This window comes from Oncorhynchus keta, chromosome 32 (assembly GCF_023373465.1).
Source record: "Oncorhynchus keta strain PuntledgeMale-10-30-2019 chromosome 32, Oket_V2, whole genome shotgun sequence".
NCBI lineage: Eukaryota > Metazoa > Chordata > Actinopteri > Salmoniformes > Salmonidae > Oncorhynchus > Oncorhynchus keta.
In genome coordinates this window covers 14,454,877-14,471,721 of record NC_068452.1, presented here as the reverse complement: position 1 = coordinate 14,471,721, position 16,845 = coordinate 14,454,877, and the positions used below count along the sequence as shown (strand labels likewise).

The 16,845-nt window shown below is 44.1% G+C and overlaps 1 protein-coding gene across 6 annotated transcripts in view; it reads right to left on the bottom strand.

Moving 5' to 3' along the window:
• Positions 1-16,845, bottom strand: part of LOC118365065 (son of sevenless homolog 1-like) — a 75,003-nt gene that overhangs the window by 3,693 nt on the left and 54,465 nt on the right. For 2 of the 6 annotated variants that reach the window (XM_052490671.1, XM_052490674.1), the window contains 11 exons: positions 14,656-14,778; positions 13,990-14,093; positions 13,615-13,837; positions 7,640-7,759; positions 6,028-6,190; positions 5,608-5,725; positions 5,098-5,270; positions 4,440-4,556; positions 3,490-3,540; positions 2,512-2,782; positions 2,260-2,304 (listed from right to left, as the gene is read on the bottom strand). In XM_052490671.1, the coding sequence (XP_052346631.1) occupies positions 2,260-2,304; positions 2,512-2,782; positions 3,490-3,540; positions 4,440-4,556; positions 5,098-5,270; positions 5,608-5,725; positions 6,028-6,190; positions 7,640-7,759; positions 13,615-13,837; positions 13,990-14,093; positions 14,656-14,778 (1,508 nt within the window). The remainder of the gene's footprint in view (positions 1-2,259; positions 2,305-2,511; positions 2,783-3,489; positions 3,541-4,439; positions 4,557-5,097; positions 5,271-5,607; positions 5,726-6,027; positions 6,191-7,639; positions 7,760-13,614; positions 13,838-13,989; positions 14,094-14,655; positions 14,779-16,845) is intronic. The other 4 variants (XM_052490673.1, XM_035746975.2, XM_052490672.1 and 1 more) reach the window with 3 other exon arrangements.

Genomic DNA, 16,845 nt, shown 5'->3' with positions numbered 1-16,845 from the left:
CGATCGAATATCTCTGGAGACACCTGAAAATACCTGTGCTGCAAAACTCCCCATCCAACCTGACAGAGCTTGAAAGGATCTGCAGAGAAGAATGGGATAAACTCCCAAAATACAGGTGTGTCAGGCTTGTAGTGTCATACCCAAGAAGCCAAAGGTTCTTCAACAAAGTACTGAGTAAAGGGTCTGATTCCTGCTTACAAGCAAAAATTTAAGCAGGAAGCACCAGTGATTCAGTCAATAAACAAGTGGTCATGACGAAGCAGATGCTAAGCTACAGGACTGTTTTGCTAGCACAGACTGGAATATGTTCCGGGATTCCTCATTGAGGAGTACTCCACACCTCCTCATTGAGGAGTACACCACATCAGTCACTGGCTTCATCAATAAGTGCATCGATGACGTTGTCTGTACGTACATACCCCAACCTGCACTGAGCTAAAGGGTAGAGTTGCCTCTTTCAAGGAGCGGGACTCTAACCCGGAAGCTTATAAGAAATCCCGCTATGCTCCCCGACGAACCATCAAATAGGCAAAGCGTCAATACAGGACTAAGCTCGAATCTTACTACACCAGCTCCGACGCACATCGGATGTGGCAGGGATTGCAAACTATTACAGACTACAAAAGGGAAGCACAGCCAAGAACTGCCCAGTGACACGATCCTACCAGAGGAGCTAAATTACTTCTATGCTCGCTTCGAGGCAAGTAACACTGAAACATGCACGAGAGCATCATTACCAGGACGTGTACTCCGAGCATGCGCTGACAAGTGTCTTCACTGACATTTTCAAGCTCTACCTGTCTGAGTCTGTAATACCAACATGTTTCAAGCAAACCACCATAGTGTTCTTGGGCGCAGGGACTAAGGTAACCTGCCTACATGACTACAGACCCGTAGCACTCATGTCTGTAGCCATGAAGTGCTTTAAAAGGCTGGTCATGGCTCACATCAACACCATTATACCAGAAACACTTGACCCACTCCAATTTGCATACCTCCCCAACAGATCCACAGATGATGCAATCGCTATTGCACTTCACAGTGCCCTTTCACACCCGGACAAAAGGAATACCTACGTGAGAATGCTGTTCATTGACTACAGCTCAGCGTTTAACACCATAATGCCCTCAAAGCTCATCACTAAGGGAAGGACTCTGGGACTAAACACTGCAACTGGATCCTGGACTTCCCGACGGGCCGCCCCCTGGTGTAAGGGTAGCTAACAACACATCCAGTTAAGGGTGCGTGCTCAGTCCCCTACTGTACTCCCTGTTCACTCATGACTGCACAGCCAGGCACGACTCCAACACCATCATTAAGTTTTCCGATGACAACAGTGGTAGGGCCTGATCACCGACAACAACGAGACAGCCTATATGGAGGCGGTCAGAGACCTGACCGTTTGGTGCAAGGACGACAACAACAACCTCTCCTTCAACGTGATCAAGACAAAGGAGAAGATCGTGGACTACAGGAAAATGAGGACCGTGCACACCCACATTCTCATCGACGGGGCTATAGTGGAGCAGGTTGAGGGCTTCAAGTTCCTTGGCGTCCACATCAGCAACAAACTAATATGGTCCAAACACACCAAGACAGTCGTGAAGAGGGCATGACAAAACCTATTCCCCCTCAGGAGACTGAAAAGATTTGCCATGGGTCCTCAGATACTCAAAAGGTTCTACACAGCTGCACCATCAAGAGCATCCTGATGGGTTGCGTCACTGCCTGGTATGGCAACTGCTCGGCCTCCGAACGCAAGGCACTACAGAGGGTAGTGCATACGGCCCAGTATATCACCGTGGCCAAGCTTCCTGCCAGACTGTTCTCTCTGCTACCGCACGGCAAGTGGTCCCGGAGCGCCAAGTCTAGGTGCAAGAGGCTTCTAAAAACAGCTTTTCCCCCCAAGCCATACGATTGAACATCTAATCAATTGGCTACCCAGACTACTTGCATTTGCCTGCCCCCAGGATTTAGAGCTGATCCTGGATCTGTTTCTGTGGGCAACGTCTACTTGGAAACACACACAGACAACAGAGCATTCTTTGCTATGGAGACGGACAGGGGCAACGGTGAGGGGAGATGGGAGCAATGAGGTGGATGTCAGTTGCATGCGGGTAGGGAGAGGCAAGTAAGAGCTTGGGAGGGTCAGAATGAGTGAGAAATGGGGGTGGGTTGATGTAGTAGTTTGTATGTGGTGTGGGTGGATGGGTAGTGAGGGGACACTGACAACAGGAAGGCTTTGAGGGTCATACTAACGTGGGCCGTGTGGTAAGGAGACCTGGGCAAAGATGCTGTCGCAGTCTGGATGGAGGAAAAGGCCGGAGTAAAGAAAAGAGAAGAGAGAGAAGGCCCTGAGAGAATGAGAGACTGAGGCGGAAGGAAAATCTCAAACTGTGTTTAACAAACACTTTCTCTATAAGCTCTAGCTACGCTCCCACCCAACCTATCCTCCCTCCTCCACAATCCCCACCCAACCTGCTCCCTCGTCCAGCTTGAAGGACCACCTACTGGAGTGGAAGGGGCTGGAGGGGCCCTGGGGCGAGTCGAACACGCTGCCGATATCTGTGGAGCTGGAGGCAGCCGAGGCCGGCGGCGGCGTGAGGGGCGTGCGCGGCGAGTTGGGCGCAGAGGCGGCACTCTCCATCTCGCTATCAGGGATGCGGCTGTAGCTGATCTTGCGCGGCTCATTCTGCAGTGGCGTCGGATGTCGCATGGTGCCCGGGCGCACCGAGGACGGGCGCACGCCGGGGGACTTGAGCGGGCAGTTGTACTTCTTGGGCTGGAAGGAGACAGGGAGAGGGGGGAGTTGAAGGAGGGGTCAGGGCAACACTTCTACAATGTCAGGGCTACTCAACTGCAGACTCTCAGCCCTCAAGTACTGCTGGTTCTGGTAATTAATGTCAGAGATTGGGGGACTATCTGGTTAGTGTGTTACCTGCAGGTAACTGCCAAAATAAACCAACACCAACATAAAGTGTATTAATAGGGCGTTGGGCCACCACAAGCCGTCAGAACAGCTTCAATATGCCTCGGCATAGATTCTACAAGTGTTTACAACTTTATTTGGAGGGATGTGACACCATCCTTCCATGAGAAATGACATACATTTGGTGTTTTGTTGATGGAAAACGCCATCTCAGGTGCCGATCCAGAATCTACCATAATTGTTCAATTGGGTGAGATCTGGTGACTGACACACACACCCTTTAAACCCTCTATGCACCATTTATATCCTTCTTTCAAAGTCACCTCTCTCTTCTTCTAGCCATGGTAGCCAAAATAATGGGAAACTGAGCATTTTTATACACGACCCTAAACATGATGGTATGTTAATTGCGTAATAAGCTCAGGAACACCTGTGGGGAAGCAACTGCTTTCAATTTACTTTATATCCCTCATTTACTCAAGTGGGTCCTTTATTTTGGCAGCTACCTGTAATTGTTAGAGGTATAAATTCTGCTGACAAATGTTCAGTCTTTTTTCTACCTTAATAGCAGGGGCGTTGCGTCCATAGAGGGCACTCGGACGCCGCCCCACCTGGCAGCAATGAGATAAAAATGGATTTATAAAAATTTATATAATGATCAAATATTGTAATAATATCAAGTTTGTGTATATAAATAACTGCATTTAGATTACAAATTGAGTTTAAATAAAAGTTCAAATAAAATGTGCTGCTGTAATTGGCAGCGTAGTTCCAGCATTCCAGAGAGCTTCTCAAGCCACCTCATTCAATGCAATTTAAAGTTATCCCTATACCCCTTGCGGTTATCATAGGATTTTAGCCACTATTATTGAACCTATCCAAAGAGCCCCTGGTTTGCAATTATAACTCTGTACACAAGATGGCGATGATCTACAAAACACTGCACTGTCGTCAAAGTATGAAGTGAGCGCAGACACAGAAGATGACACTGTCAAACAGCTGTTTCAGCAAAGCTCAAACAAGACATGACATTAGCTAGAATTAAACTACCACAAGTTTTTGTCTGTTATTGTATTCCCACATGCTTGTACGTCTAGCAAATAAGTTGAAGTTGAACATTTGCAGTAGCCTACTTATTCCGTTTGGAAATGTGGACTTATTTGTCAGCTACAGTTTGCAACAAGCCCCACTTGTTGGAATTTTCATGAGACGCCACTGCTTAAGAGCATACAGGGAGCCACACATGCTTAAGTGTGGCTCAGTGTGGTCCCGTGGCTCAGATGGTAGAGTATGACACTTGCAATGCCAGGGTTGTGAGTTCGTTTCCCACGGGGGGCCAGTACGAAAAAGCTAAATGACTCAAATGTAAAACAATGAATAGTGGACAAAAACTCATGAAGTTTCAATGTCATTCTAACAAAGGTTTTGAAATACAATAACTGATCAAACGGCATAGGGAGTCCGAGAGAGGATAATCATGTGAATCGTAAGAAGGGAGAGGGACACTTACAAATCGAGGCAACGACCGGGCATTCCGAGGCTCAATCTCCAGCGACTTGTTGAACAGATAGTCAGCAAACTCCTTCTCTGCCTTGTCCTCCATTGGATTGAGGTTTTCAAAGAACTTCTGTTTAACACAAATGAGAGAAACAGAGTCGTCAGAAAGACAGATCCATTGAGAAGTATATATTGTTGTCCTAATGACTATAGACAAGGGTGTGGGTGATTGGGGACAATTGGATAAATAACCAACTAGTACATGTCGGGAGCTGAGTGGCAGTAACTCTCTACTAAGCAATGAATTCTAAGCATTGATGTCAATGAGACTAAAGTTTAAGCTAGGGATCAGCACTAAATGTATATCTAATCAAAAACTAAGAGGTTGCTATGACTTGGAAAACTGTCAAATGTACATGGGAACTGTAGAGATGAAATCGTGAAAGGAAACAGGCCAAATGATGTGATATATTACTTATATTACTCCCTTGTTTAATCATATTTATACCCATTCATATTCCACGTAACTAAATGGTATTTGTGAAACGTTGATGGGTTGGACCATGCTGCAAAGCTGGAAAGTATGCCAATTTCTCAAAAAATGTTGACTATGCAGGCTGGCCATGACCAACTTCAATGGAACATGCGACATCACTGTTTTTGCTCCTCACCCGGATATCGCTCTCCACCCGTAAGCAGTAGGGCTGGTTCTGGTACTGCTGGATCTCCCCGGTGATCTCTGCCACTTTCCGTCGCTTGCTGAAGTTGATCAGCTCCTTGCCATGCCTCTTCAGGAAGTCAGGGTTGCCTTCCTCCGTCTTCAGGATGTTCGTCAAGTAGATCCCTGAGGAGAGTTAGAGAGAGAAAAAATACATGAGAATGGAGCAATGATGTCGATGGACTGGCACCGGTTCGTGGAATGTTGCCGGCCGGTCCCCGAGATGGTTAACCAACACTAGTTCTAATGTAAGCGGTCCTCCAAGGAGGAAAAACGCTAGCTTAGGATAGCATAGGACAGGATCAACTTTAATGTTCCCGAGGGGGAAATTGTCTTAGATACACAGTACTGCTGTGTACAAAATAAAAACGGTACATTACTTGTGAGTCCCTGACACAAAAAGGACCATAGCTTCCTCATCCCTGGTATCAAAAAGGTTGAGAAACACTGCTCTAGAGCATACCAAAGAAGGGGACACAGGGGGGGTTGATGGAGCGCAGTTTTGCCAGGTACTTCTTGTAGTGGTCCTCGCTCAGTTCATGGGCCTCCTCCAGAACCTTCCTCTGTCGGCTTGGAATTTGCTGGAGAGGGGCCGAAAGTTCAGTCAAAACAATTGTATTTATTTCACCCTACAGATGTGTCTCTATGGTACACAGAGGCACATTGGGCCATGCTTTCTATTGATAAGAAATCTGTAATTTTATGTTACCTCAACGTAGAGACTTACTAATTACAATACTCATCAACACTAGGCACTTAATTTGGTACTGCAATTTTCATTGGATTCATGCAATGCCATAAAGTACCAAGACAGTTATCACACCATTTCCTAACAACAACTTCAAAGAATCTTGCAGAAAGAACCCCTCCAGGCCTTCATCACCTCGAAGGTGTGGTCTAGCCGGTAGACGGGCGAGGAGTTCATGGCGCTGACCACCTCAAGCACGCCGTTGAAGTTGTTGAGCTCCTGGAACACCTGCAGGATCTCGATGATACGCGCCACCACCGCTGCCCGCTCTTCCAGGTTCTCCGTCTCTACGATACACCTGTGGAGAACGTAGTACATTGAGAAAAAAAATGCTATTTAAACCCAAGGGCCAGGGCCGTGTTCATTAGGGACTAAACAGTGAGGGACTACCTTTTTGTTTTGAATTGCAAAAAGTTTTTTTTTGCTGCAAGCCCTAATAAACATGACTCAGGTCTGCATAGTTCCGTCATTTCATTTCCACAGCTGGTGGATGACAAAGTGTAAGGTAAGTGGGGGAAAGAAAATACATATTGGTACATTGAAAATATTGGCCCCTGAAAACTAAACCAGGAAGTCTCTGGAGATATCAAGCCTGGTGTGATATCACACATGAAATCAGACAGGGATTACACAAAAAAACAGTCCCAAATTGTTTCTTTCCTTTTCAACATGAGAATCAATATGGGGAGGATAGGAGTAATCTCAGCCTTATTTAGGGTTCAATTCTGCCACCTACATAAAGCATTCGTAACACCTGTATGCAGTGCACTAAATGTCATGACATAACTATACTGAACAAAAACGCAACATGCAACAATTAACGATTTTACTGAGTTACAGTTCATATAAGGAAATCAGTCAATTGAAACAATTTCATTAGGTAATAATCTATGGATATCACATGGCTGGGCAGGGACACAGCCATGGGTGGGCCTGGCTCCCAAGTGTTTGGGCCTATGCCCTCCCAGGCCCATCCATGGCAGCCAATCATAATTTGTTTTCCCCCCACAAAAGGGCTTTAATAGACAGAAATACTCCTAAGTTTCATCAGCTGTCCACGTGGCTGGTCTCAGACGATCCCGTAGGTGAAGAAGCCGGATGTGGAGGTCCTTGGCTGGCGTGGTTACACGTGGTCTGCGGTTGTGAGGCCAGTTGGACATATTGCCAAATTCTCTAAAATGACGTTGGACACGGCTTATGGTAGAGAAATGAACATTCAATTCTCTGGCAACAGCTCTGGTAGACATTCCTGCAGTCAACATGCCAATTGCATGCTCCCTCAAAACTCGAGATATCTGTGGCATTGTGTTGTGTGACAAAACTGCACATTTTAGAGTGGCCTTTAATTGTCCACAGCAGAAGGTGAACCTGTGTAATGATCATGTTGTTTAATCAGCTTCTTGATATGCCACACCTGTCAGTGGATGGATTATCTAGGCAAAGGAGAAATGCTCACTAACAGTGATGTAAACTCATTTGTGCACAACATTTGAGAGAAAGAAGCTTTTTGTGCTCACTGAAAATTTCTGGGATATTTTATTTCTGCTCACGAAACATGGGACCAACACTTTACATGTTGTGTTTATAGTTTTGTTCAGTATACATCGAGCTATATAACATACTTTATCATGCCATAAATTCATCATAGAAAATGCTTTGTCAACACTGCAAGTGTAAGGAATATCATGGTCTCGTTTCACAAGGGCCGCTTCTTTGTGATGCCAAAAAACAAAATGGGTGCTCTTACTTTTCGAACCACAACGTGAGGTTGGTGGTGTGGCGGATCATGCGCAGAAGGTTGGGCGAGTTCAGCTCCTTGTCCTCCTTCGTCCACACGCTGCCCACCAGCTCTGACGGCTGCACCGCCCTGTAGATATAAGTCAGAGAGAGGACAATAATGCAGAGGTTAGTCGCTTTGACGCTTCAAGTAGATGCTCCAAACCAAAGTTCTAGGAGGAGATTACCATATACCCAAACTATTATATGCCATTATTCAAAGAGACTTACAAAAAATGTATGCAGTCACTATAGTGCATGTTTATGTGATCCCAGCAGGAATTGAAGCCACAACTTCACCATATGAGCCACAGAAGACCACCATTATTAGTTATAAGACAACAACAACAACAAAAAAAAAATCAGACCTTGTGTCAGTGGTTAGGTGCAAACTTCTACCGACTCCAGTCTTGGCAGCTAAGGGAGTTTTCTGCGCCAGCATTGTGGTAAGATTTTCAGACAATACCAGCGACCATTGTTGGGCCACAAGGCCGGTGCGATGTAATCTCGTCGTAGAGCACGGTGATTTTTAAAAATGTTTTTATTTTAACTTTATTTTAACAGGTAGCCACGGGTCTCATTTCCAGGTGAGCCCCGTGTACACAATACACATCAATATACAAAATACACATTTAAAACTAAACATGCATAAATACGTGTTAATATTAAAAAGAATACGCAAAAAGTAAATACAGAATCCTAAACAGTTAAAGTTCTCAGCAACTAGGTTTTCAATCAACGACCTAAACTGCAACAGAACATCCCATTTTAATGAGAGCTGTAAATTGTTCCAGCAGTGGGGCGCATTAAAACTAAAAAGCGGATTTACCTAATTCGGTGGAGACCCGAGGAACAGCAAGAGTTAACCAACCCTGTGAATGCGTTTTGTAACTCGTGTTTTTATACTTCAACAACAAAGTCAGCTGAGTCAGAAGCTTGTGTAGTAAACAAAGCGGGAGTAATGAAGTGACCTACGGGACATTAATGAGGATCGGCTCAATTCATGGACATTTCAATTGATATTATTACAGTATATACATTGAGTTACCATAGATGCTGATCTTGGGTCAGTTCTGAATTTCCCCCACTCATGGTTATGGGTTAGAATTGGGAGAAAGGAAGCTGATCATAAATCTGTACCAAGGGGAAACTTCACCCCGGAGCGTGGGAAAGAGGTGAGGGGATAACCTTCGGTACGGCCCACCATAGCTGTTCCCACAGGCCCAGCAACATCAGTGGGGGAAGTGTCCCCCTCGCTGGTGCTGCACGTTTGTGTATGTGTACAGTTGAAGTCGGAGGTTTACATACACCTTAGCCAAATACATTTCAAATCAGTTTTTCACAATTCCTGACATTTAATCCTAGTAAAAATTCCCTGTCTTAGGTCAGTTATTTTAAGAATGTGAAATGTCAGAATAATATACACTGCTCAAAAAAAAAAAGTAATACATCCTAGATCTGAATGATTGAAATATTAGTATTAAATACTTATTTCTTTACTTAGTTGAATGCGTTGACAACAAAATCACACAAAAATTATCAATGGAAATCAAATGTATCAACCCATGGAGGTCTGGATTTGAAGTCACACTCAAAATTAAAGTGGAAAACCACACTACAGGCTGATCCAACTTTGATGTAATGTCCTTAAAACAAGTCAAAATGAGGCTCAGTAGTGAGTGTGGCCTCCACGTGCCTGTATGACCTCCCTACAATGCCTGGGCATGCTCCTGATGAGGTGGCGGATGGTCTCCTGAGGGATCTCCTCCCAGACCTGGACTAAAGCATCCGCCAACTCCTGGACAGTCTGTGGTGCAACGTGGCATTGGTGGATGGAGCGAGACATGATGTCCCAGATGTGCTCAATTGGATTCAGGTCTGGGGAACAGGTTGGCCAGTCCATAGCATCAATGCCTTCCTCTTCCAGGAACTGCTGACACACTCCAGCTACATGAGGTCTAGCATTGTCTTGCATTAGGAGGAACCCAGGGCCACCGCACCAGCATATGGTCTCACAAGGGGTCTGAGGATCTCATCTCTGTACCTAATGGCAGTCAGGCTACCTCTGGCGAGTACATGGAGGGCTGTGCAGCCCCCCAAAGAAATGCCACCCCACACCATGACTGACCCACCGCCAAACCGGTCATGCTGGAGGATGTTGCAGGCAGCAGAACGTTCTCCACGGCGTCTCCAGACTCTGTCACATGTGCTCAGTATGAACCTGCTTTCATCTGTGAAGAGCACAGGGCGCCAGTGGCAAATTTGCCAATCTTGGTGTTCTCTGGCAAATGCCAAACGTCCTGCACGGTGTTGGGCTGTAAGCACAACCCCCACCTGTGGATGTCGGGCCCTCATACCACCCTCATGGAGTCTGTTTCTGACCATTTGAGCAGACACATGCACATTTGTGGCCTGCTGGAGGTCATTTTGCAGGGCTCTGGCAGTGCGCCTCCTTGCACAAAGGCGGAGGTAGCGGTCCTGCTGCTGGGTTGTTGCCCTCCTACGGCCTCCTCCACGTCTCCTGATGTACTGGCCTGTCTCCTGGTAGCGCCTCCATGCCCTGGACACTACGCTGACAGACACAGCAAACCTTCTTGCCACAGCTCGCATTGATGTGCCATCCTGGATGAGCTGCACTACCTGAGCCACTTGTGTGGGTTGTAGACTCCGTCTCATGCTACCACTAGAGTGAAAGCACCGCCAGCATTTAAAAGTGACCAAAACATCAGCCAGGAAGCATAGGAACTGAGAAGTGGTCTGTGGTACCGCCTGCAGAACCACTCCTTTATTGGGGGTGTCTTGCTAATTGCCTATAATTTCCACCTGTTGTCTATTCCATTTGCACAACAGCATGTGAAATTTATTGTCAATCAGTGTTGCTTGCTAAGTGGACAGTTTGATTTCACAGAAGTGTGATTGACTTGGAGTAACATTGTGTTGTTTTAAGTGTTCCCTTTATTTTTTTGAGCAGTGTAGTAGAGAGAATGATTTATTTAAGCTTTTATTTCTTTCATCAATTCCCAGTGGGTCAAAAGTTTACAATTAGTATTTGGTGGCATTGCCTTTACATTGATTAACTTGGGTCAAATGTTTTGGGTAATCTTCCACAAGCTTCCCACACTAAGTTGGGTGAATTGTGGCCCATTCCTCCTGACAGAGCTGGTGTAACTGAGTCAGGTTTGTAAAGGCCTCCTTGCTCGCACATGCTTTTTCAGCTCTGCCCACAAATGTTTTTTAGGATTGAGGTCAGGGCTTTGTGATGGTCTCTCCAATACCTTGACTTTGATGTCCTTAAGCCATTTTGCCACAACTTTAACTTCCTGACTGTGGTCTTGAAATATTGCTTCAACATATCCACATAATTTTCCTACCTCATGATGCCATCTATTTTGTGAAGTGCACCAGTCCCTCCTGCAGCAAAGCACTCCCCATGTTGCCACCCTCGTGCTTCACGGTTGGGATGGTATTCTTCGACATGCAAGCCTCCCCCTTTTCCCTCCAAACATAACACAATGGTCATTATGGCCAAACAGTTCTATTTTTGTTTCATCAGACCAAAGAACATTTCTCTAAAAAGTACCATCTTTGTGCAGTTGCAAACCGTAGTCTGGCTTTTTTTATGGTGGTTTTGGAACAGTGGCTTCTTCCTTGCGGAGCGGACTTTTCAGGTTGTATCGATATAGGACTCGTTTTACTGTGGATATGGATACTTTTGTACCCGTTTCCTCCAGCATCTTCACAAGGTCCTTTGCTGTTGTTGTGGGATTGATTTGCACTTTTCGCACCAGAGTACGTTCAACTCTAGGAGACAGAATGCGTCTCCTCCCTGAGCGGTATAACGGCTACGTGGTCCCATGGTGTTAATACTTGCGAACTACTGTTTGTAGAGATGAACGTGGTACCTTCAGGCATTTGGAATTTTCTCCCAAGGATGAACCAGACTTTTTTCCCCCTCAGAGGTCTTGGTTGATTTCTTTTGATTTTCCCATGATGTCAAGCAAAGAGGCACCGAGTTTGAAGGTAGGCCTTGAAATATATCCACAAGTACACCTACAATTGACTCAAATTATGTCAATTAGCCGATCAGAAGCTTCTAAACCATGACATCATTTTCTGGAATTTTCCAAGCTGTTTAAAGGCAGTCAACGTAGTGTATGTAGACTTCTGACTCACTGGAATAGTGATACAGTGAATTGTAAGTGAAATAATCTGTCTGTAAACACATGCTGTAAAAATGACTTGTGTCATGCAAAGTCGGTGTCCTAACCTACTTGCCAAAACTATAGTTTGTTAACAAGAAATTTGTGGAGTGGTTGAAAAACGAGTTTTAATGACTCCAACCTAACTGTATGTAAACTTCCAACTTCAACTAACTGTATGTATGTATGTATGTATGTATGTATGTATGTATGTATGTATGTATGTATGTATGTATGTATGTATGTATGTATGTATGTATGTATGTGTAAGTATACTACCGTTCAAAAGTTTGGGGTCACTTAGAAATCTCCTTGTTTTTGAAAGAAAACTAATTTTTTTTGTCCATTAAAATAACATCAAATTGATCAGAAATACAGTGAAGACATTGTTAATGTTGTAAATGACTATTGTAGCTGGAAACAGCTCATTATTTTATTTTATGGAATATCTACGTAGACGTAGAGGCCCATTATCAGTAACCATCACTACTGTGTTCTAATGGCAGGTTGTGTTAGCAAATCCAAGTTTATAATTTTAAAAGGCTCATTAGAAAACACTTTTGCAATTATGTTAGCACAGCTGAAAACTGTTGTTCTGATTAAAGAAGAAATAAAACGGGCCTTCTTTAGACTAGTTGAGTATCTGTAGCATCAGCATTTATGGGTTCGATTACAGGCTCAAAATGGGCAGAAACAAAGCTCTTTCTTTTCTGAAACTTGTCAGTCTATTATTGTTCTGAGAAATCAAGGCTAATCCATGCGAGAAATTTCCATGAAACTGAAGATCTCGTACAACGCTGTGTACTACTCCCTTCACAGAACAGCGCAGACTGTCTCTAACCAGAATAGAAAGAGGAGTGGGAGGCCCCGGTGCACAACTGAGCAAAAGGACAAGTACATTAGTGTCTAGTTTGAGAAACAGACGCCTCACAAGTCCTCAACTGGCAGCTTCATTAATTCATTAGTACCTGCAAAACACCAGTCTCAACATCAATAGTGAAGAGGAAACTCCAGAATTCTGGCCTTTCTATTTTTGATATTGCTACTATTCAAATATGCAAGTAACAATTTCACTGTACCATTTACACCTTCTGTATCCTGTGCATGTGACAAAAACATAGATTTAATTTGAAATAGTGTGTTTTTACCAGAGATGGTAATGTGAAGAACATGACCTGCGCCAAAGTCAAATTAGGATATAGGACAAGGACTAGATAGTGTATTTTTAGCTGGAGCTTTTCCTTATGGTAGGCTACTACTTTTAGCACTCTTTGTCTTGAAATCCTCAGTTGTTTACTACAATATTCACTCTGTTTAACACATGGCCTCACATTTAATCCTTCAAGAGATGGGTTGGGTTAAGGCTTAAGAGGGTGTGAACAATGCTGAATGGGTGTAGACAAAGAAGAGCTCTCCAAGTAGGTGTCCAAAAACATTCAAGGGCCATTTTCTCAAAAGTGGTGTTACAAGTTCATCAACTTTCAAAGCAGAGTGTATGATAAACCATTTTCTATCTTTGAGTCTATACTTTTGTATGTAAAAGGCACCATTTCAAATTTTGCAACATCGCACCGTATCCAGGTGGTGAGTCACATTTTTGCTCTAGTCCACCACTTACACAGCTGATCCAAGGAATCATCAAGCCAGTGATAAATTGAGGTGCTTTAGTACTGGACTGGAACAAAAAGGACTGGAGTTAAAAAATTAAAAAACTGCCGTGGACTGCAATACGGTACTGTAGGCCTACCTGTAGAAGTCGGACTCGAGCAGTGTGAGCTGCCGGGCGATCTCAATGGGGTGGAGGGTCATGAGGTCAAACTGGTCTGTCTGGCCCGACTTGCTGAGGTGCCACTCGATGGGAGGTGGCGAGCTCTCGAAGGTAATGTTGTGGCTGGGCCCATTGGCCTGTGCTTGCTTCTTCCTCTGAATGATCTTGGTAATGGACTCCACCCACTTCTTCATGGCCTTGCCTGAGAGGGGTCACAGAGAGGGAGATTGTCACTCAGAGAAGAGAAGTAGAGGAGAGATACGAGAGAAGAAGAGACGAGAGGAAAAAAAGAAAAAAAAAGACGATATGCAACAAAAGAAGAGAAAGTCCTTGCCCCAATTTATCCACACATACCTCGCACCAATGCAATGAACTCCTCCAGACACTTGAGTAACTGACAGTCCCGCTCAAAGTCATAGAAGTGGTGCTCCACCCAGTGGCGACATACATTCAATACCCTGCAGGAAGAGCGAGTAGGTCAAAACCAGTTAAGATACCAGTTACAGACCAGCAAGAGAGCGCTAACTACAAATCCTGACCTAAAAAAACAAATAAATCTGCCCGCTTGTCATTATGCGGTATCATGTGTAAATTGATGAGGATTTTTACATAAAAAAATTTATATATATTTTAGAATAAGGCTATAACGTAACAAAAAGTGGAAAAGGGGAAGGGATCTGAATACTTCCCGAAAGCACAGTATATGGAGCATAACAAAAATATATATATAAAAAATGTAAAGACTGCATGCTTTTGTTTCAGCCCAGCATTAAAAAAGTTTGAAACCTTTCTCTGCTTATCAGGACAGACTACCTTCCAAGTGTATCACAAGAAAACCAGGATGTACTGTTGACCCCTAGGTCATGTTCATTAGGCACCAAAATGAAAGAAAACAGACAGGGGCTACCTCGACTTGTCCAAGAATAACTTTTTGTTGTTGTTGAATATTTTCTGTTATAGTCCCTAATGAACACAACCTCTGGAATTAGGTGTGGTAAATTGGGAGGGGTGCAGAGGTACCTGAGTTGGACTGGCTGGACAAACTCCTTGCGAAATCGTTTGAGTTCGGCGCTGAGAGGTTGGTCTCCGTTCTCTATGGCCATCTGGTCCGCCTCTGTAGGCTTTGGCTCGGGAATTTCAAACCTAGAAGGTTCCAGAAAACAAAATCACAACTGGAATCTGGGATACACCTTTAACCAGACAGTAGAGGTTCCAGACTGGAATATGTTCCGGGATTCTTCCGATGGCATTGAGGAGCACACCACATCAGTCACTGGCTTTAGCAATAAGTGCATTGAGGACGTCTTCCCCACAGTGACTCCAACGAACCATCAAATAGGCGAAGCATTAATACAGGACTAAGATCGAATCGTACAACACAGGCTCCGATGCTCGTCGGATGTGTCAGGGCTTGCAAACTATTACAGACGACAAAGGGAAGCACAGCCGAGAGCTGCACGAGTGACACAAGCCTACCAGAGGAACTAAATTACTTCTATGCTCGCTTCGAGGCAAGTAACACTGAAACATGAAACATGCTGTTCCAGATGACTGTGATCTCACACTCTCCGCAGCTGATGTGAGTAAGACCTTTAAATAAGTCAACATTCACAAGGCGGATTACCAGGACGTGTACTCCGAGCATGCACTGACAAACTGGAAAGTGTCTTCCCTGACATTTTCAACCTCTACCTGCCTGAGTCTGTAATACCAACATGTTTCAAGCAGACCACCATAATCCCTGTGCCCAAGAACACTAAGGTAACCTGCCTAAATGACTACCGACCTGTAGCACTGACATCTGTAGCCATGAAATGCTTTGCAAGGCTGGTCATAGCTCACATTAACACCATTATCCCAGAAACCCTAGACCCACTCCAATTTGCATACTGCACCAACAGACCCACAGATGATGCAATCTCTATTGCACTCCACACTGCCCTTTCACACCTGGACAAAAGGAACACCTATGAGAGAATGCTATTTATTGAATACAGCTCAGCATTAAACAACATAGTACATCATTGGGCCCAAGCTTCCTGCCATTCAGGACCTCTATACCAGGCGGTGTCAGAGGAAGGCCCTAAAAATCATCAAAGACTATAGCCACCCTAGTCAGACTGTTCTTTCTGCTACTGCATGGAAAGCAGTCCCGGCGCGCCAAGTCTAGGTCCAAGAGGCTTCTTAACAGCTTCTACCCCCAAGCCATAAGACTCCTGACCAGCTAATCAAATGGCTACCCAAACTATTTGCATAGTCTCCCCCCCCCCCTCTGTTACACTGCTGCTACTCTCTGGTTATTATCTATGCATCGTCACTTTAACTCTACCTACATATACATGTTACCACCATTACCTTGACTAACCAGTGCCCCCGCACATTCACCTCAAACAGTGAGTAAAGGTGTGTTTTTTATTGAGAATGACAATGGTTCCTCAATGTATATAAAAAAAAATCCATCTCTCTCCCTTTCAATAAGCACTCAGCATGAAAGGGAAAAAATGTAATGCTCTGATCCAGTGCAAACGTCACAAAATACCTGATTACTTCTTATCCCTATAGCTGTGTCTCAAGATCACTGGCCCAGGAAGCTCACTGGCCCAGAATATTACATTGTTGCAAGTTTGCTAGCACGAGAGCGTCGGTGTATCCAGTTGATAGCCTGGTTGATACAATGTTTCAAGTTCGTTGCAGATATACATTTTTTAAAATCAGGATATTTTCTACCTGCTGGCTGCAGTAATTTTATTTGTTGGCTTTAGACTATTTTTTTTACATAGTTGGCAATGGCAAAAGTTACTTTTAGATGTTTATTATTTTCATTTAGATATAAATTAGATGAACCACATGACAATGATTTTGAGATACAAAGACTTAATTATAAATTAAATTAAACTGTTAATTGAAAATAATAGCTGGCATAAATTGGCACTCCAAATGGAAAAAGTTACCGACCCCTTGTGTAGCCTATTACCGGCAACTTCAGGAAAGTAAAGGCAGAATTTTGAGAAGGCCAGCAGCAAAGGGAGGAGGAGGCCATCTTGATCTCTGGCTCCCTCTTGAGTCATTTGTGTGTCTTAATTATTTAATCAAACCGTATGTTTAAATCATCAGACAAGCTACATAGTTGATTTTATCAAAACACATAGGGTGTGTCTTTATATGGAATTTTTATTTTTATTTTTTTGACCAATCGATTAGTCTAAAAAA